Genomic DNA, 20,373 nt, shown 5'->3' on the forward strand with positions numbered 1-20,373 from the left:
AGGAGGAACAGAAGCATCTGAGGAGCCCTGGTGGTGCCCCTCAACCCAGCCTGACACAATTCCCAAAGAGCAGCTCTGAGTTTTGCACGGCAACGGCAAAGAGCTGGGTTCTGAAACATCCCCCAAGCACAAAGGCACTGAAACTTCCTCAGCAGAGCCCTGCTGGTGGAATGGACACCCAACAACAATGCAAAACAATCCCCAGGTTTTGGTTCTTGGGTGTCCCTCCCAGGGGGACACAGCAGCTCCTCTGCTGAGCCTTTGTCCCCTGCAGCTCAGGCAGGGTGGCACAGTGCCACTGCCAGCCCCCTTTGCCCTGACAGACTCCCATGCCCTCCTCATGTGGCTGCACTGGACAGTCCTCAGAACACCCTGGCCATTTCCAGTGAGAGCCCTCACATGGAAAAGGGAACACCTGGCCACCTCTCTCCCACCCAGCTACTTCATCAGATGGTTTCTCCAGGAAAAAAAGAAACCATAGAAGTTCTCATATAAAGTTTTTCATGAAGGATTAGCCAGCTTTTGTTACAGAGCTATTTGGAGAGAAAATAATCTCTCCTGCTATGTAGAGAAACTGAGAAACTCCCTTCCTAAAGGAGTCACTGTACCCCCAGAAACACCCCAGCTCAGAGTGGTGGCCATCAGATCTGGCACAGAATTTCCCCAGACACATATATGTTGGTGGGCTCTGGTCCTACCCCTCTCTGTGCTCCCAGGGAGCAACCTGCTTGCCAACAAGAAATGTAATTCCAGCTGGAGGAGAGTATAAATTAAGAGAATAAATATCACTACATCTCATGCATAGTGTGATTATTTGCACCAGGGAGAAGAAATCGTGTCTCCTGTCCAGTGTGTTAAGCTGGGATTTAGTAAACCTAGCAATTAAATCTGACTTCATACACAATCTTCATCATTTACTTTGTCTCAGCTCTTCATCAGTAAAACTGAAATACCAGCTCTTCCCCAGTCACTGGGGAAATGAAAGAATAAACAAGGACTGTAAATTGCTCAAACACTGGGATAATCCTGATCATAAATATATGCAGAATGTTTTTATTTTTATTGTTTGCTCTGCAATATTGTACATGAGGCAGAGAGAATCACCATCCCCTGAGATCTGCTGAACATCCAGAAATATTATTATCAGAAAAGCACAATGAAATCTAAGTGGTCTAAACCTCTTTTTTATGCCTATGAGAGAAGATTTCATATCTATATATTAATCACATTTCCTCTGCCATTGCACCACTCACAGTTCCCCATCACCTATGAAATAACTCTCCAGGATGTCTCTCACATAATTGGGTTTTGTTTTTAATGTATGTTAATGCTTTGAAACTGGATTTCATTCTTAATAACTATTTCTTACACACACATTCTTAAATAAAGCACTCATTCTCTGGCATGCAGCGTATTTTCCTAAGGAAGCTCTGCTGAAAGCTCTTGCACAGTATTATTAGATTGAATGATCTTTGCCCACCTCTTTGCTAAAACAGGTCATGCTTTTGTCTGCATTCCAGGCAGCTTATGTTAGGTCCATAATAACCCCAAGTCTTCCACTTCACCTCCTTTATTAATCTAAATTTGCCCTCGAGGGCAGGCCAGGGATCACCTATCAGCTAACAGCACTGGGAGCCAGTCCCCCTCTCCAGAAAAGCTGTGTTGATTAAGAAACCCTGCTGGCAAGAGGTAAGCAAAGACAACAGGGCTCGCTTTAGATTGGGATGTTTGAGTGTTTCAACTGTTTTATCATCCCAAATCTTCCTTTTTTAGTTGCCTTTTGGTTTTTTTTTTTGTTTTTTTTTTTTTTTAAAGCATCCTCTTAATAGTGTCAGCAATCTCAGAAGAAACATAAGCAAACCCAGATAGGCAAAGACAAGAACAGAACATCGTGCTGGTTTTCTCTTGCAGAAGGGAGGAAGAGGAGGAAGAGGAGGAGGAGGAGGAAGAGGAGGAGGAGGGCAGGGATAAACACATTTCACAGAACAGCAGCAATCTGGTAACTCTGCAGCGGAATTCAGCAGACTCTGAAGATAAACCAACGGGGCTATTTGCTCTTTGAAAGGCAGTAATTAAGGTCTGTGAACACAGGCTTAAGAGCTCCTCACCCTGCAAACCCAGCAGCAGCAGCAGAGGAAGGAAACAGTACGAAGCCTGATCTTTTGCATACATTTACTCTGCTGGGGATGCTAATCCCAGAGAAGCAGAAGCGAGGCCTGGCAGGGAGCAGGGCTGGGCAGGGATGGGCAGGGCTGGGCAGGGCTGGGCAGGGATGGGCTGGGATGGGCAGGGATGGGAAGGGCTGGGCAGGGATGGGCAGGGTCACTTACGGTAGCAGCGCCGCCCGTCCGCGCCCAGCTCGAAGCCGGGACTGCAGGCACAGCTGAAGGAGCCCGGGGTGTTCACACAGCGATGGGCACACCTGGCCCTGCCCTCGGCACACTCATCCACGTCTGCAAGCACAGAGAAAAGTCCTTCAGCTGGATGCTGAAATGAAAAATAATGCTGGTCCACGTGGACGTGGCTGCGTTTCCAAGTGTCTGCTGGAAGGATTATCCTACACAGGACAGCACCCGATGAGCCCAGGAACATCGTACTCACAGTATTCTCCAGAACAATCTTTTTCTGAGCACCATTGCCCTTGACCTTCTCAGTGTGAACATTTACAGTATCAAACACTGTATTTGCAGTATCAGCCAAAGCTACTTATTTATTATTCCTGTAAAAAGAGCCACGGCAAAAGAAGACCTCATGTGAAGAACTCGGAAGAAACTTCCAAAACTCTGAAATTATCACCATGCCATCCAAGCCATTATAGTTAAATTAATGGAACAGGAAACAGCTGATTATTTTCTGAATGTCGGATGATCTGGATGAAGTGGTGGTTGGGTTTCAGCAGGGACCATGGAGACAGATCAGCCCTGTCCCTGCAGCTGCTTTACAGCAGTGCAGTGGGGAGGCACCTGCTGCAACCACAGCAGCCCCACCAGCCCTGTGAGGAAAGGAAAAGCTGCAGAGCCTCAGGTGGGGAGGCTGCTCTTCCCCCAGGCTGCTCCTCAGCTTCACACTTGCTGTATTCTGGAGTTAAATGTCCCCAGAGGTGCCCATCTTCCTAAAATCTCAGCAGAACATAAAAGTACTTTTAAGGAGTTAGTTAAAACTTTTAATTAGTTTAAAAACAAACAAACCCACAAAAATTTACACTAAATACAGCTGCACAGAACACCGACCTCTATGCAAAGACTGGTATCACACATGGCAAACTCCTGATGCATCTCCTGTCCCTTCCCATTCTGACATCTTTCTGGCAAAATGCACATTATTTATTGCACCGATGCTGGGTCAGTGTCTGGAAAATGGCAGGGAGCAATCTGACGTGCAGCTCTTCACCTTTCATCCCAGCAAACCACACTTTCTAACAGTTTTGCCCCTCCACACGTGCTGTGCCCAGTGCTGAGCTCGTGGCCCCTGCACTTGAGCACAAGGAGCTTGATGGATGCAATCAGGCTCCTTGCAAAGAGAGGCCCCAGGCACTGCAAACACCACACACTAGCTCATGAAAATTTCAGGACAAATGACAGCTTCTCTGAAGCAGCCATGGGAGCAGCTGCTGCTTAGAATAAAATGGGTTATTCCTCCTTTTTCTCTAATTGTCGTTTTGTGAGTACGCTGTGCTGGCCAAAGTTGTAAATACTCTTTTCTCTTCTTCTTTTTAAATAGAAAAATAAGAAGTTGAACCACAGCCACCATCCTGCACAGGTCTCTTCCTGTCCTACAGCTAATAGCTGAAGTACGACACTTCAGCTGCCCTCTCTCTCCTCCCAGCTCGGTTTCCAGAGAGTCAAACAGCTTGAATTTTGCAAAAGGCATTGAGTAACTTCTAGGAGAAAAAAACAATAATTGTATATCCATGTTAAGACATGCTGCTTAATGATTCAAAAGATTGTCGCCATGAGGTTGGGGAGAAAATTTGTTCCAATATATAACACTGCAAGTTAACTCAGTGACTCAGTTTATACATAAATCAACAGAAATGTCAATGTGCATCTGAGATAAAACAAATAACAGGCTGACCCTACTGCTAAACCCACTGTTGTTTCCATCCACTCATTATCAGTTCATTACTTGAAAACAGTTTTTATTTTCAGCAATTACTCATGAGTAAAAGAATCACTATGATGTGACACTCTACTCACAGAAGGGCTTACAGGCAACTGAGTAAAATACTCAGGGTAGGAAGTAAATATTTTGAAAGGCACCCAGCACCCTTTATATGAGACAATAATTGGCAAGATTTTGGCCAAGTTTTCAAAAGAGGAGTGTAAAATTAGTGCATATATATACATATACACACACAACCTGATCCTGACTTGACTTAAAAATCTGTGCACCATGAAGTCCACAAATGCTTTTTATTTCAGAAAATTGCTAAACTACCTTCCAAGAGTTTCACTGAAAGGGAGAAGAAGGTATTTTGATCCCTAGCTCCCCCAAACTTCAGGTCAGAAATGCTACAGATTCTTTTGACATCTCCAGACTAAACACAGGCCTTTAGAATTCAACTTTTTAAGCTCCTCTCTTTGGAAATCTTACACATCATGATTTCTTCCTTCACAGTAGTTTCTCCATTAATATGGAGACAGTTCTCCAGCTAAAAAGCCCTTTGAATTCTAAATAGGTTTTCAGTGACCTGGTTCAGAGTTTTACTTGAACCAGTTTTCCAGGAGCTGTATCTGGGACATTATTTTAAAGAGACCCTACAAGAATAACACCAGAGTATTTGCAAATCCACTTGCTAGAAATCATGACTTAAGAGATGACACAGAAATCTTCATCACTAAAAAAAACCTTCAAGACTATGGGCTGATGTGAACATCACACAGAGGAAGGCTGTTTCAAAATGCACACATATATTTGTCTAATATATTCCTTTCCCCTCACAGCTCAGTAAGCCAGAGCACTGATTAATAACATTCTTCACAATAAAGAGTGCAGAGTTTCTTACCTAAACAGGACTTTTTGTCTGCAGCAAGAGAATGCCCTGGATGACACCCGCATTTTGCAATTCCTCTCTCATTCTGACAGATTTGTGAGCATCCTCCATTCCCACTTGTGCAGGGGTCTATCACTGAAACCAATTAGAGCACACTGTCAACTGAAAGGTCACTTTTTGCCTGAAAATGGTCTTACCTGCCATTGTTGCAGCTAATGACGAAGTAGCTGTAAGAGATTAGACTGGGAAAAAAATGTGAAAGCATCTGGTGAGTAAAGCTGCTGTTTTTCTGGATGGTTTTTGTTGCTGGACAACATTTTTCACAGAGCAGCAACAAGGCTTTAAACAGCAGGAAACCGAGCTTGTATTACATTGGAAGTAGGACAAAAAAGTACATTTTATTGTTATTTTGCTGTATCTGAACAGATTTCAAGAGTTCTCTAAACAACAGCAATTAGCACTCCAGTATGTGTGAATCCATAAACACACACAATGATGGAGTTCACCACAAAACAATGAATATTTAAAAGGCTTGAGAGGAAATAAACACTGAAGAGCCCCCAAAGACATCTTTCAGTCTATAAACATATGCCATTCATGTTGTACATCAAGGCTTTTTCCTCTTCTGGAACAATAACATACCTTTTCAAGGATAAGCTGCCCTAAGTGGCAAGTACTTAGGAAAACTTTTATGAAGTGCCTACAGAAGCCTCCATCTCAAAGATTTCACTGTGTTGTATGGGTTTATTTCTGGAACATGTACCTGCTGGAAGGACACTGCCCAAATAGAGACTTGGCACACCCCAAAACAGACCCACCATGACTGTTCAGACAGGTCTGACTTGGGTTAAGATCTGACATTCTGCACCAGGCTGAGGCTTTGTTTTGGAGCATTCATTACACCAAAATTCTGGTGAATAACATACACAGGTAAACACTGAGAACACCTTGAAAATGTGTCCTCTACAGTTCTGCTTAGCTTCAAATAAAATGTCTAAAAAGCTATACTTGTTTCCCTACAATTCCAGCTCTGATTCAGTTTTAGCATTTCACTAATTACTGCCTGATTTGAGACAGATGACCAATATTCCTCACTTGCCCTGCTCTGTACAAGCCAGCTTCTCTCAGAGCCCCAGAGGAAAGCCACCATCAGTTCAACAACACTGGAGTCAGGGTTTGAGGAACCCTGGGAAGGGCTGAAGGAGATTTGCTCTTCCACTGGCTATGCAAGAGAAGGGAACAGGAGAGAAAAACCTCCACTTCATGTGGATTTAAATATGGGGCAAGGCTTTTTTTGGTCAGTTTTCTGTGCAGCCAAGTGGCATTTTGTGCCACCATCTAGTAAAGGAGGAAGCAGCCACAGAAGATCCTCAAACTGCCTGATGTCACCTCCTGCCATCCACACAACACACAAACCGTTCCAGTCTGCAGGGCCGAGTTCGACTTGACAGTCTTAAAAAAAAAATAATAAAAAAAAATAGAATATAAGCACGGTTAGGGATGTAGAACTGAAATTGGACTTCTGACACGATAGGTTGCAAATAGGTTTCCAAGGAACAGCAGCACCTCATCGTGCATGACACTTCCAAGGCTGACAACTTGGCTCTGCAGCTCGACAATTTGCGGTCTACAAAGGATTTAGCTCCAAGCAAGAACTCACTCCTTGCTGATATGAAATATTGAGTTATTTGCCCATTCCTTTTCTATTTGGGTAAATTAAATGAAATCACTATCAAACAGCATCTGTTAAACCTGCATATTATGAAGGTTTTCAGAGCAGCTAAAGCTTTAACTTGAGAATGATTACAGCATGGAGTAAAGCTTGTAATGCTCTGTGACATGACAACAGGCAAACAACAAATTACATGGTAGATGTTAGTAAAACATAGTAATTCAAATAAAGGTAGCAGCCTTGGAAGTCCTTGACTGAGGTAAGTTTGTAAAGGAAAGATGTTCAGGACATAAGGCAATCAGCGACTGACTTGCTTTCCAGCGATATGTGTGTTCCTGTTAGCAGCAGGTTTCAGGAAAAGCCAAAAATAACTCATTAGTGTTCTTTTTTCACACATTTGCCTCTTACTGGTTCATTTAATAACTTTACTAGATAACAGACTCCATCCTGCAAAGCTCTACTCCAAGCTGTTAAAGACTATGGTGAAAAATTTACTGGCATGGTTTCATTTCCCAGGTGCCTCAGGGCACAGAATCCCAGAATGGTTTGGGTTGGAAATGACCTTAAAGCTCATCCAGCCCCATTCCCTGCCATGGGCAGGGGCTCCTTTCACTGTGCCAGCTTGCTCCAAACCCCATCCAGCCTGGCCTTGGACACTTCCAGGGATGGGGCAGACCTTCCAATCCTTCACTTCAAGGCTGCAAACAACAGGGTCTCCAGTCCTATCTGCCACAACCTCTAGAGCACCTAAAGAAAAGAGGTTTGAGCCTTATCAAATTAATTTTCTTGTTCACAGCAACCATGACTTCACACTGGAGAAAATATGAAGTGGTAAAGAGCAAAACTGCCAGGCTGGAGTGTTTCTCTAAGGCTCTGCAGGGCTGTGGGTGCAGTATTAATTCACAAGGAGTTCACAGGGATGAATCCACACCTGCAGAGCACCCACACCTGCTGTGGCACACACTCTCATGACACTGTGGTTTCTCCTTCCAAACCATGACTCCAGCAGCCAAGCTTTGGTTGGAAAACAATAAAACCAGCCAGACTCACCTCCTTCCACCTCTTCTACTCAAAATATCTCTGAACTGACAACCCAAATGCATCCATGACCACTTCACTCTCATTTGTTCCTGTAAAAATCTCATCCATGGGCTTACCTAGCACTTTTCTCTCCCAGGCATTCATTCACTTAGGTATTTATTGGGGGGAAAGCATCCTACTCAATCCTCATTTTGCAAGCTGAGCTCTGCTTACAAGGCAGATCCTCCTTCCCCCAGGCACAACTGCTCTCCTGGGGAGGGCTGCACTTATTTAATTTGGTTCTAACACCCTGGGGTGAGCAGGCACCCAGGGAATGCTCACCTGCCCCTCTCCAGAGATTAATAACTACAGGCTGGTGACAAACCACTGCTTTTGGTGAGTGGCTAACTCTCTTCAGCCCCACCATGTGAGGAGGTGAACAGCAAAAACCTCCCCTTTTAGGGGGTCCCAGCTGAAAGACAGCATGGAAGTGGTCCATGGGAGCTCCAGGAGAACTCCCACCCCACTGAGCATCACTCAGACCCCTCTGACCCACCCACCTCAAAGTCCCATGCAGGCTCTGCACAGCCAGCTGGCCAAACGCATCTCGAGATGTTTGCAAAAGGGATGGGGAACAGCAGAATAATCTCTCTGACATCCCCTTCTCCCCAAACCTCCCATTTTTTGGCTCTTTCTGATATTCTCAGGGAAAAAACCTGAGAGACAGAGAGGCCAGGAGGCTGTGGGTGCTCCCTGAGTGCAGTCCCCACTGAGGGCAGCATCTGGGGAGGCCCAAAAACGAAGGGGAAGGGTTCTCTGCAGCCAGCAGGAGCTGGGAGCCATCTGAACAGCAGGATTTACTGACACTTCATCCACAGCGTATCAAATCTCCAAGCAGAAGAGGAGCCATATGGAAATGGTTTTGTGACAGGAATTTCAGCTCAATAAATCCATAAATTTGGCCTTATCTTTCTCTGGCATGTTTGAGGGTGTGTGTGTGTGCTTGTGTTGGGGAATGGAGGGGGGAGGGTTGCCTTCAAAACTGATGAATATGTTAAGATATACAGGAAAAGAAAAGCAACAATCAAACCCAAAGGTAGCATTGCTGTTCTGCTTGAGAGAGGGCTTAGAAACCTGAAGGGGAGGATGAATGAATCAGCCCGTGATAAGCCAAAAGGAGATAAAGAGAAGACTTTTTGTAGAATAAAATATGTAATGCAGGCCAACTCTATTTACAACTTGATGATCAATAAAATGTTAGAATTAAATCACTATGAAGTTCCTAACCTATGTCATCACCATCATTGTGCAAGGAACAGCCAGGGATCTAGGAGGCCAAAATCTTACTCAAAGTTGTGATTCAAAGTGAACTTCACACCTCAAACACGTGTTATTTTAAAATCCTGTCAATAAGCAATTCCTAAAGCTGCTTTTGGCCCGCAGGGGGAAATAGCAATGAACACAATGACCCCAAAACACCATCCTGGGGTCTTTTAAATTGCTTTTACTGCATGTCTTCAGGCAGGTAGCACAGGACTCACCTTCACAGGATTTGGCATCTGTCTTCAGCTGGTAGCCTGGCTGGCACTGGCACTTGTAGTGGTCCTCACTGAGCTGCACACAGTCCTGCTCACAGCCCCCGTTGTTAATGCTGCAGGAATTGACAGCTGGAGCCAAGGAAGCAGCAAGGGAATGCACGTCAGCAACCTGGGAGAGCTTATTGCCTATTTTAAATACATAAACGACAGCAAAAGCAGGCAAACCCGGCTGGACAGCTTTCAGAAATGCACCTGTCCCCTCCCCTGTGCTCACGGAGCCTGGCTGACAGTGTCCCACACCACTGAAATCCTGATTCCAGGGAGAGGCAGGTGAGATCTAAGGGCTGTAATGCTGACTGAAGCACAGCACCCTTTGATCTGACAGCACCAAAGCACTGCCAATCCACCAAGGCAAGGAGGGGAAAAAAGAACAGCCCTGCTGGCACTTGCCCATTGATTATCTTTTTCTCTCCTTGCTTTCATTGATTAAAAATAGTAATTGTCTTTCAGGCTGATTTCCTCAGCCTCTTAAATAAAAAAAAAAATTCAAATAACAGAAGCCACAAGCTATGCAGAACAGAGGGTCCTCTGTGCATCTTTAAAGATGCTGCTTCTTTCACCCAAGCAAATTAATATTCTTTTTTGTTTAATATATATCCCCGGCCTCTGGAGAAACATTTCTCCTCCTGACAAAACATGTCAACACACACCCACACCTATTCACACGCTGCATGTAAAAATAAGAGTGATGGTTTGATCCTGCTATTGTGCTGTGCTGAGGGAAGTGTGTGTGCGTGGCTGCAGCGAGATGGATTTCCACAGCACCATGTAGCATGGAGAGATTTAAATGAGATATTAGGAAGAAATTCCTGACTCTGAGGGTGGGCAGGCCCTGGCACAGGTTGCCCAGAGAAGCTGTGGCTGCCCCATCCCTACAAGTGTCCAAAGTTGGATGGGGTTTGGAACAACCTGGGGTAGTGGAAGGTTAAGGGTGTTTTAAGGTCCCTTCCAACCCAATGAAGCCAGGAAACAGCTTTGATATTTATTTTTTTCACATTCATTTTAGCAATATTCATATTTCTTCATTTATCTGTAACAGACATTAGTAAATGTTAGCTGCAAAACCCGCTGCAGGATTCCTTTCACCCCATGCCACCAATTAGCAAACACAGAGTTTGTGCAGTCAAGTATGTGTTAAAAAGGTGAAAAGAAAAGCAAATTTCTACATTCTCCTGGCTGCACACACAGCAGGAGGCAGGAGGCACCTCAGTGCCCAGAAACCTGACCCTGGTTTCTGATGTGCACCTGTGCCCAGAGCCCTCTGCCCTCCACACACAGAACCTGAGCAGCTCCTGTCTGCACAGGAGACAGCACACCCACACACCCTGAGCTTCCAGCTCCCTGCACATTCCTAGCCAAAGACCTGTTTTTCAGCAAGAATATTCAAATAAGATGAAAACATTTCAGAAGACGAAAAACATCTTAAATCCAAGTGACAGCATATACATGTGGGCTTTTAAAAGTGCCATTTTCTCCCTCTGTTTCTGGGCACAAGCCAGTTTGGATGCAAGGGGAGATGAGCAGCAGCCTGTCACCATGAGGGTTTGGGAAGATCTGAAGGTGGGAGGGGACAGGTGTGAAATCCTGTGCTGGAGGGACCCTGCATCCCAAATTTGGTGTGGCTGTGCCCAGAGGTTGCTCTGGAGCAGCCAGGGCAGGTTTGTCCCAGCTGCTGCCAAGGCACCAGGCTGGATCCATGAGAGGAGGTGCCAGACTGAAGGAGAAGAGCCTCCAGGGACAGGACAGGATTGTGCTGGTGGCTGCCAGGTGCCAGCAGCACGTCTGAGCAGGGAGAGACTTGGCACCTCATGGGTCTGACTCCAGCTGGCACAAAGGGCCTGTGGCTGCAGGGCTGAGCACCTCCACAGGCAGAAATATGGCCTGACATTCCCTTTGTAAGATTTACTCCTGGGATTTGGTAGAAACCCAGCCCTGATGTGGATTCCAGACAGACTGGGGATGATGCCAAGAGAGGGAGGGGGCATCCAGGAAGGGGGAAAGAGGTGGGAGACACCAGGTGAGAAACACAAGGATCAGAGAATCACAGAATGGTTTGGGTTCATCTTCAAGACCATCTCATTCCAGCCCCTGCCATGGGCAGGGACACCTTTCACCATCCCAGGCTGCTCCAAGCCCTGTCCAGCCTGGCCTTGGACACTTCCAGGGATCCAGGGGCATCCACAGCTGCTCTGGGCACCTGTGCCAGGGCTCAGCACCCTCACAGAGAACAGTTCCTTCCCCATATCCCATCTAACCCTGCCCTCTGTCAATTCAAAGCCTTTCTGCCTTGTCCTGTCACAAGTAAAAACTCCCTCTCCAGCTCTCTTGTAGGCCCCCAATCTCGTAACAGTTAAGAAATACACATTTCTCAACCCTTTTTTTTATAATAAAGGTGGTAATTTCACCAAGAGCTGGGTCTGAAGCCATAGTTAAGACATGCATAGCAACCATGGGGTTAGACAATACAATCTCCTCCAACCTATATTTTCCATCACCTTAAATCCAACCTTGGCAGTGACCAGAAATGTAACTTCAGACATACAGGGCTTATATTTATGTTGGGAAACACAGATTATAGAGTTGTAGAGATATTTTCTTTGTTACTTTCTCAATATATAAGAGCCTTAGTGTGCTAAAATCTCCATAAAAACCTGCATCTCTACAGCTTCTCCACATAAAGCAGACATCAAAGGTAACAGCTGGCACCAGAGATGAATCAGGGTCTAATGGCTGTGCCCTGTTTTCTCTCCTAGGAGTTCAAACAGGAATAAATTCCACTGAAGTCAATGAATCCACAACAGTCCAAACCCACAGCCTGATACTACAATAAACATGTTCTTTCTGAGTTTCAGCTTTTCAGATACCAGCTGGTTAAACTCCAGTGTAGTCAAATTCATCGCATTAACATAACCAAGGCATTACAAACAAAACAAACAAAAAAGTTGGACAGCATTGCAGTGAGTATTTGGTCTGGCACGTGTATTTATAAATTAATTCAATGCTGAGCAAAATCTGTAGGACCAAAAAGCTGAAGGAAGAAAAGGAGCATGAAAGGAGATGGGATTTTATCATGGCACAAAGTACTGGATAACATCAAAGGATTCAGGAATTAAGTAGTTTATTTTCACACACTGGTCATCACTGAGCAAGGCAGCCCACTCTGGAGATTTTTGGGTCTGAGCAGAGAATGGGTAGAGTGCAGAAGTTTCCAATGAGAGCAGGAAGAATGACAAAAGCAGATCTCCTCTCTCCAGTATTTTAAGGCTCACAGTGGCAGAGGAGGGATGGACCACCAACTAGTCAGGATCCCAAACAAAATACCCTGTGAAGAGGTGGCAGGAGTAGCAGATTTACTGGAAAACTTGTGACAAAAGTTCAGTAATACCCCATGAATCACATGAGGAAGTATCTTATCCCAGGTTTTTGAGTCCTCAGATGTAGGCTGAATATCTTCTAAGATGATAGATCCACTTCCTTATGTATGGGAGATTTCCTAGCCATCCAGGCTGCAAAATCTGCTTCCCCTCAAATGATTTTGGCACTTTTGTTCCCACAAACACAGGATTGCCAAAAAAGAAAAGGAGGACGTGGAAAGAATGAACCTAACAGCAATCTGGGCCGGGCTCCTCTGAAAAGCCTGTCTAGAGGGACTCTTGTTTCTTATTGCTGCAGCTGAGATAATCACCTTCCATAAACAGCTCAGTGCCAGAATGTGGTCCCTTTTCATTCTCAGCATGCAGGAGAGATCCTCACATATTCTGAAGCATCCATGGAAGAAATACCACTGCTAATCCAAGCCTGTTTGAAATGCTGGGTGTTCTGCTTAGCTGCACCAGGTCAAAGGAGAGGGGCATTGCTGGTTTGCTTCTCAGCAGATGAGTGATGAAAGCTGGAGGTACAACCTGGTGCTGCACAAGGGGCAAACTCTCCATCTCCAACAAGCAGCTACTGCCCAAATCCTGATCCTAGGCACCCCTGATTTATATGAAATGCTTCTCCCTGCCCTCATCAATTAGTAACTGTCTTGTTCTCCAGTGCATGAGAGCTTATTATACCCATTTGTTTTGGTGTCTTGTCTAAACAGCTGGAACAGGACTCAATATCCTCCCTCAGTATCGTGTACATCCATTATCATGATAGCAGAGCTCTCTGAAACTCCTGCCTCCCATCCTAGGACTTCTTTTTGTTTCTCCTTGATAACTTCTGAGATACTGCAAACAAAGCTGTACTGTATGAAGTATTTTGAACAACTTCTTGAGAATATTTACATTTATGAAACGAAAACTTGTTCTCTGGTGTTGTTCACAGCTCGGAAGAAGCTAAACTGAGCTTTCCAATTATCTGAGGCAAGAGAAATTCTAATTATTTTGTGTCCACAGAAAACTTTTCATATTACACAAGTAAATTCATTTAATTGCCATTAACATCTACTTTTTGCCTTTATCACACAGTTCTCTTTCTCTTTTTCCCCTCAAAGTGCCTTTATTCCCCTTTTTCTATAAAAATCCCTCTTCACTACAAATGAGACTATTCAGAGGGAGTAATGCAGCTCAAACAACACATCTTTCACTTCTGGGTCTTCCCTGGTCAGATCTGATCTGAGCAAAATTAATTTATTTTTTAATTCATTTTCAATTGCTTCTAGTTAACTATGAACCACTCTGCTTTTATATTATTTTTTTTCCCTCACACACTATAGTGTTTCCTTATCCAGTCCTTCACCAACTAAGATAATCAAGAAAAGACTGAGACTTCATCACATTTTTAATTGCGGTTAATTACCAAAACACTGAAAGTCTCTGTAGGTGATAAACCCAAAAAACCTGAAAGGTTAAGTTTTAAAATAAAAAAAATCCATTATTCCCACAGCTTGAGCAGTGGTACCTCCTGTGTCCTGGCTGCATCAGAGAATGTAGTGCTGTGACAATACCAGGAATGACTGATGACATCTCTGGCTGAAGTTAAGCACAACCAAGGGACTTTGTGCAGGAACTGAGACAATGCCCAAACTGTGAGTGAACTTCCTCTGCAGATGTGGTCTGACTGCACTTGACTGTTCTTCCCATATTACCTCAAATCAGGTTTAAAAATGTAAACAAAAGGTGCCCTTTTCTTCTTCCCAGATGATAGAACATTTTAATCCTTTCTGCAGAATTCAAAAATTTGACTTTTGTACTGATTTAAACGCAACACAAGAACTGTGTATTTCATATTATTGTTTTTAACAGCACAAAGAATCAACTCTGGTATGCCTTGTTTCAGGCTTTAGAGTCCAACCTAAGAAACACAGGGTTTATTTCTAACGGCAGAGCTGCTAATCCCCTCCACACAAACAGGCAGTGTGTCATGGTTGAGCTCCGTGGTGCTCTCACTGACATGAGCACACCCTGTAAATCACGATCACTTACCCTGGAAACAACCTCTGACATCACCAAGTCCCAGGGCAGCAGCGCTGGGGATGTGCCACAAAGAAAAAGCACTCAGCATGAAAAAAAAATGTCATTTGAAACAAAGACCCCCTAAACTCTTTAATGCCTCCTGCAAAAGAATTTTCATGAGACAGCAACAACAACAACAACAAAAATAAACAAAAAAAAAAAAAAAAAAAAAAAAAAAACAACAACAACAACAAAAATTGAACCAGAATGGGTAATGGATTGGAAGATGGAAGAGATTGGATTTCAGACTGGAAGAGTCCAGAAGCCTTTGCAGTTAGAGCAAACCCCTGCTGGAGGGTGTGAGGGGTTCCTTACCGAGGCAGGTGCGCCCGTCGGCGTGGAGCCGAAATCCCGGCTGGCACTGGCACTGGAAGGAGCCCGGGGTGTTGGCACAGCCCTGCTGGCAGCCTCCGTTCAGCACCTCACACTCATCCTCGTCTGCAGAAGGAAGGGACACGGTGAGGAAGGATTGCACACACAGACCCAGGTTCTCCTGCAGGGCTCATCCAGAACGCAGCCAGGGCGCTCGCGATGGGTTGTTGTTCGCTGCTTCGTTTTGGCAGCAAAGAAAAGTGGGATTTGATGGTATTTTTCCAAGTTCCTGCAGGCACTGCTTCTGTAGTCTGTGCTTCTGAAGTCCTTGTTAATTAGAGTGATTTGTGACATGGCTCCTTTATTCAGGCCAAGAGAAAAATATAGGGGAAGAATTAGGGTTAGATAACACATCTGAGCCTGTAGGAACTGCTGGTCAGACCTGTGGATTTTATAAAAACTTGCTCTACAAAGATTTCCTTTTGCATCAAGCCTTGAATCCTATTTGTTCTTGGGGGTACAAGCAGGTACAGCTGACATGACTGGCAAACAGACACATTCTCCATCACCATTACATTTTCAACCATGGAAAGCACAGAGAGCTTAAAGAGAAAGTGTTAGAAGAGAATTTGTGCTGCATTTTCTGTGCCTTTTGCCATACAAGCCTAGAAGCACAGAATGGTTTGGGCTGGATGGGACCCTAAAGCTCCTCTCATTCCAACCCCCTGGGCATGTGCAGGGACAACTTCCACTAGACCAGGTTGCTCCAAGCTTCATCCAGCCTGGCCCTGGGCACTTCAGGCACTTCCCAGAAAAAGGATGTGAGCTCCTGCTGATGATACCTTTTCCAAAGCTAAGCCAGCATCGTTTCATATTTCAGGTAAATTTTGGAGGATTACATTCGGTCAAATGAAGAGGGAAACAAGCATTAAACCAGCTTGAGAACACTGCTGTAAAGCTCCAGCTGAAAATGATGGACAATGATGGACAAAGATCAAGAAGAATTTAAATAAACAGGTGAAGGTCTAAGACAGAATCATAAAACTGAATTTCCAGAAGTACCACATAAGCAGTTTTTGCACCTCTTCAGCAACACTGGGCTACTGTAAATAGCATTTGATTGACATGTTGACACCATTACCGTAAAAATCAACACAGGGGTCATTGGAAATAAGGGTCAATTAGTCCATTCCCTGAAAAAATATTCACCTAGCAGATACTTGCCTAGATTTTTTCTGTCCTTTCCCTAGCAGACCCCAGGGACAGCAACTCCACCTCCCACCATCTCCCCCAGGGGCGATGCTTGTCCCAAATTATCCAAATGCCAAAGATATTTTCTTCCTCAAGTCAAGCCTCCCTCCTGCAACAGACATCTCTAAAGAACCCCCCTTTCAACACTGAAGCCTCCTGCAGATTTAATTGCTCTTTAGATCATGCTCTGAAATTATCTAATGGCAGGCAAGTCCACAATTGCTTCTGTGGGGGAAGCAAGTCCACAGTGAAGGAATTTCCCCCCATATTGCACTTGAGGAACAAGGGGTCTGGCTTTCATATCTTTGCTGTGGTTGTATCTGTTTTGCATTTAACTTTCATGGTTTACATTTTTTTTTCATGCTTTTATGTTTATTCCATTTTAGAAAATCTAATCAAAATTAACTGAAAGAGGAAGTTTTAAAGAAGACTTGGAAATGCACAACATCCCACTCCTGAGGAAATGTATTTGTGAAGTTAAATTTTAATACTTCACATATGAATTTTCCTCACCTAAAATGAAGTCCTGGTGTTGACTGGTGTTTAAATTCAGATCATTTGTTAAACATGCACCACTTTTTGATCCTTCTGCTGTATTTGTTGTTTTATTAGACTGTATACTACATACATGTCCTACTGCCTGGAGACATCTGGAATATGCTTCTTTTTTAAACAGAAATTTTGCCTTTTAAAATGCAAACAGTAAACAGGACATGTTATTCACCTTGTTGAATTCCATGCTGCTAAGAACCAGACTGCTGAAAAATGCCAGGATGAAATCAAACCCAGGGAACCCTTTCTATGGAGTGTCAGAGAAATAAAATAAGCAGAAAGACTCAGAAAAAATAGAACATGGAAGCAGCTGAACCACATAGTGCAGCACGTTCTAGTATTTATACCTCAATAAACTCAAACATTGGGAGCTTCAATATTTTAATTTTATAGGCTACGATCAGCTGGAGAATTTCTCTCATATACCAAACGCAGTTTTAAGTTTGGATATTGGCACTTACAAAGGAGAAAAAAATAGTCCAGCTAATAAAAACGAGCTGGGAGTTAGTGATATTTGTTAGCTTCCATTTGGAGATTTAAAGGAGTGACTTGGTTTATGGGGGAGCTCTGCACCAGCAGCAGCTCTTCCCTCAGCAGCATTTCCCTCGTGCTGGCACATCCCAGAGGGCAATAAAGCAGTGACTGTGCTGAAAGGCAACACAATTCAAGGCAAAATAAAAGATCCTAAACCACTTGTGCACATGAGCTAAACCCAGCCCCAGCCTGAGCCTCCCTGCAGCAAGCAAAGGCGAGACCCAGGAGCTGAAAATGCAGCTCCACGACGCCACATCCACGGCAAATCTGATGACAGATGATCCCTTCCAGCCCCAGACTTCCTCTGCAAGATCAATATTTTAAGGATTATATGCTGAAAGATTCCTTCACATCCGACAGATAAAATCAAGAGAAATGCAAGGCGCAGTCGCCTTTCCACGTCTCCTCCATCTCAAGGCCAGGAAACAGCTTCGCCCCCAGTTACAGCAAAAAAATTCCCTAATTATTTTGTCTGGGGAGCAGTCTGCAAAGCAGACACTGATCTAAATGCCTGAACTGCGTTTGGAAGTTTTAAAAGCCTAAACTATTTGGACTTTCACATTTAAATTGCTGTACTAGTAAAGGACACACATAGCAGCAAAGCAACAACTTCTGCTGTCGTAGGTACACAAGTGGTGATTTTTTTTTTCCCACTTGGGAATAGCTATAGAAAGAGGAAATTATTCTAGAATAACAGATGTATAAAAAAATATTTAAAAGCATTCTTGAAATATAAAGCCCTTCCACAGCAATTCTAGAGCATCACAGGATTATGGGAGATTGTATCTGTACCTGTGATTAAATTTGGATTAGTTTCTGGAGCAGATCATACTGGAACACCTTCCTGCTCGAATTTCTATAGTTACAACCCAGGATGCTTATCTGAATAACCTGAATTTCAAGGCACTTATGGTCTGCTTATCACAAGTCAGACTGTGATGAAAGAAACTGCATCCCCACAAGACAGAGGGAGAGCAATTCCTGGAGACAAGAAGGAAAATGAGAGCTGTGTGCTGTCCCCAGGCTGTCTTGCCAAGGAGATGACACTGCTGGGTGAACAAAGCAGAGGTGCTGTGTGGATGTTCTCCTTCTCACCTTCAGAACATTTCAGAGATGCTTTACAGGGGGGTTCCCCACTTCTGTACCTTCCTGTGTCCTTGTTTAATCACCTTTCATCAGCAATTACCTAATACTCAGTCATACAAACCATCTGGGTGTTCCCAAGATGTAAAATATTTTAACCACATCTTCTTTAGCTCTTCATGCCCCTGAGGGCTGTGCACTTGGTCTGACCTTTCCTCCATCCCAACACCTCTAGTTCCAAACACAATAAAAGAGGATGTGATGTACAAATGCCCAATCCACTGCCAGCACCGTGCCCTTTCCAAGGGCAGATCCTACAGGTGGAGTTCCAGGTTGTGAAATCCTCCACACCTCTGACTGAGGGCCCTGCTAATTACCAAGGAGGCTGATCCCTAATTGATTTGATTGACCACATTGATAAAAGTCCATTTGCCCTGCCCAGCCTGTTTCAGTGCAGAGCTGTGTGGCTGCTTGTTTGGAATTCAGGATCGTCACATTAGCAGCTTTTTTCATATCATTATTAAAATGCTCAGGAACAGCTATGATCAATCAGTTCCTCAAAAATACAGAGAGCAGTAATAAATATGGATAATTAGTCAACCTGCATTCATGGTTTTTTAAAAGGAAGAAAAAAAAGCAAGATCCTGCCAGATCAGTTCTCTACCAACAGAAAGCTTTGCTTTTTAGACCACTAAGAAATGCAAACAAGATACAGAACTGAACTCCAAAAAAAAAAAAAAAAAAAAAAAGAAATAAAAACAAGATAATAAGCCTCCATTTTGAGAATCATGAATGGAGGAGAGATGATGTGCCAAAGGTATCCCAGGGATGACATTCTCACTGAGGAGGACACTGCCAGAAGCTCTGTGTGACACAGAGTGACAGCAAGGTTTGCCTATCAAGGAGCTTCCCCCAGCCAGTGGCATTTCTTGAGGGTGACAAATGAACAACCTTTCCCTCCCTTGACTATTAAAATTTGCAGACTGAGAACTGTCCAGAGTCAGTATTTTCTGAGAGATAAGCAGACAAAAAACTTCCTCTTCCTAATGCCCAGATACTGATGGAGAAAGAAACCAGAACTGGACAGTCCCAACCTCACCATTTACAAGAGATTTTGTCCTGGAAGGGGTCGTAAAGCATTGGAGCAGGATGGAGTCACCATCCCTGGACGTGGTTTAATGGTGAACACACTGGTGGTGCTGGGCTGACTGCTGGACTTGATCTTGAAGGTCTTTTCCAACCTCAGTGGTCATATGATTTCAAGGTTTTATTTAATTATTAATTAGTTTTCAGCAAAATCTCTTCACTTGCAGAGAGCAACATGGAGAGGCAGAGACCAAAGAGTTGTGAGCATCAGCCACCCCACAAGCACCAGAATATGGTGTTTTTCCATATGGATGGCATGGTTTCTGCTCAGCTGGCAGAATGTGAGAACCCATTCTGGGTCCTTGCTGGCACCTGCACACCCAAACCCCCACCTCCCCATCTGTGGATTTGGCCCAAATGACTTTCATGAAAGCATAATTACACCCTTTTTATTAAATGCCTAAGAAATACAACATAAAACAGGAATGAATGACACATAAACATTTCCTCTTTCCAGCCACCACAATCCCCCAGCTTGCTGCAGAAAGGATGAGACCAGCAGAAGCAGGGAAACACAAACCCCTACTTGTATTTACTTAGGGAATGGCTTATGCTGATGGTTTTAAATTCAGGTTATAATTAAAAATAATTACAATGATTATTTATTTTAAAAATCCAGACCAGAAAAGAGAAACTAAAGAAATGGTCTAGTCTTTGCATCATTACCTTAAAATTCACTAAAATCAGGGTTTGACCCCTCTTTACACAGGGAGCTCTGTAGACCCCTGGTCCCCAAAAAATATTGTGAGGATCAGCCAGGAATGATGGTGACAG

The 20,373-nt window shown here is 44.0% G+C and overlaps 1 protein-coding gene across 1 annotated transcript in view; it reads right to left on the reverse strand.

Moving 5' to 3' along the window:
* LOC110480370 (uncharacterized) overlaps nucleotides 1-20,373 on the reverse strand; it is a 197,460-nt gene that overhangs the window by 56,642 nt on the left and 120,445 nt on the right. The window contains exons 6-9 of the mRNA XM_077785741.1: nucleotides 15,037-15,159; nucleotides 9,227-9,352; nucleotides 5,006-5,128; nucleotides 2,331-2,453 (exon numbers count right to left, since the gene is read on the reverse strand). Coding sequence (XP_077641867.1) covers nucleotides 2,331-2,453; nucleotides 5,006-5,128; nucleotides 9,227-9,352; nucleotides 15,037-15,159 — 495 coding nt within the window. The remainder of the gene's footprint in view (nucleotides 1-2,330; nucleotides 2,454-5,005; nucleotides 5,129-9,226; nucleotides 9,353-15,036; nucleotides 15,160-20,373) is intronic.

This window comes from Lonchura striata, chromosome 10 (assembly GCF_046129695.1).
Source record: "Lonchura striata isolate bLonStr1 chromosome 10, bLonStr1.mat, whole genome shotgun sequence".
Lineage (NCBI taxonomy): Eukaryota > Metazoa > Chordata > Aves > Passeriformes > Estrildidae > Lonchura > Lonchura striata.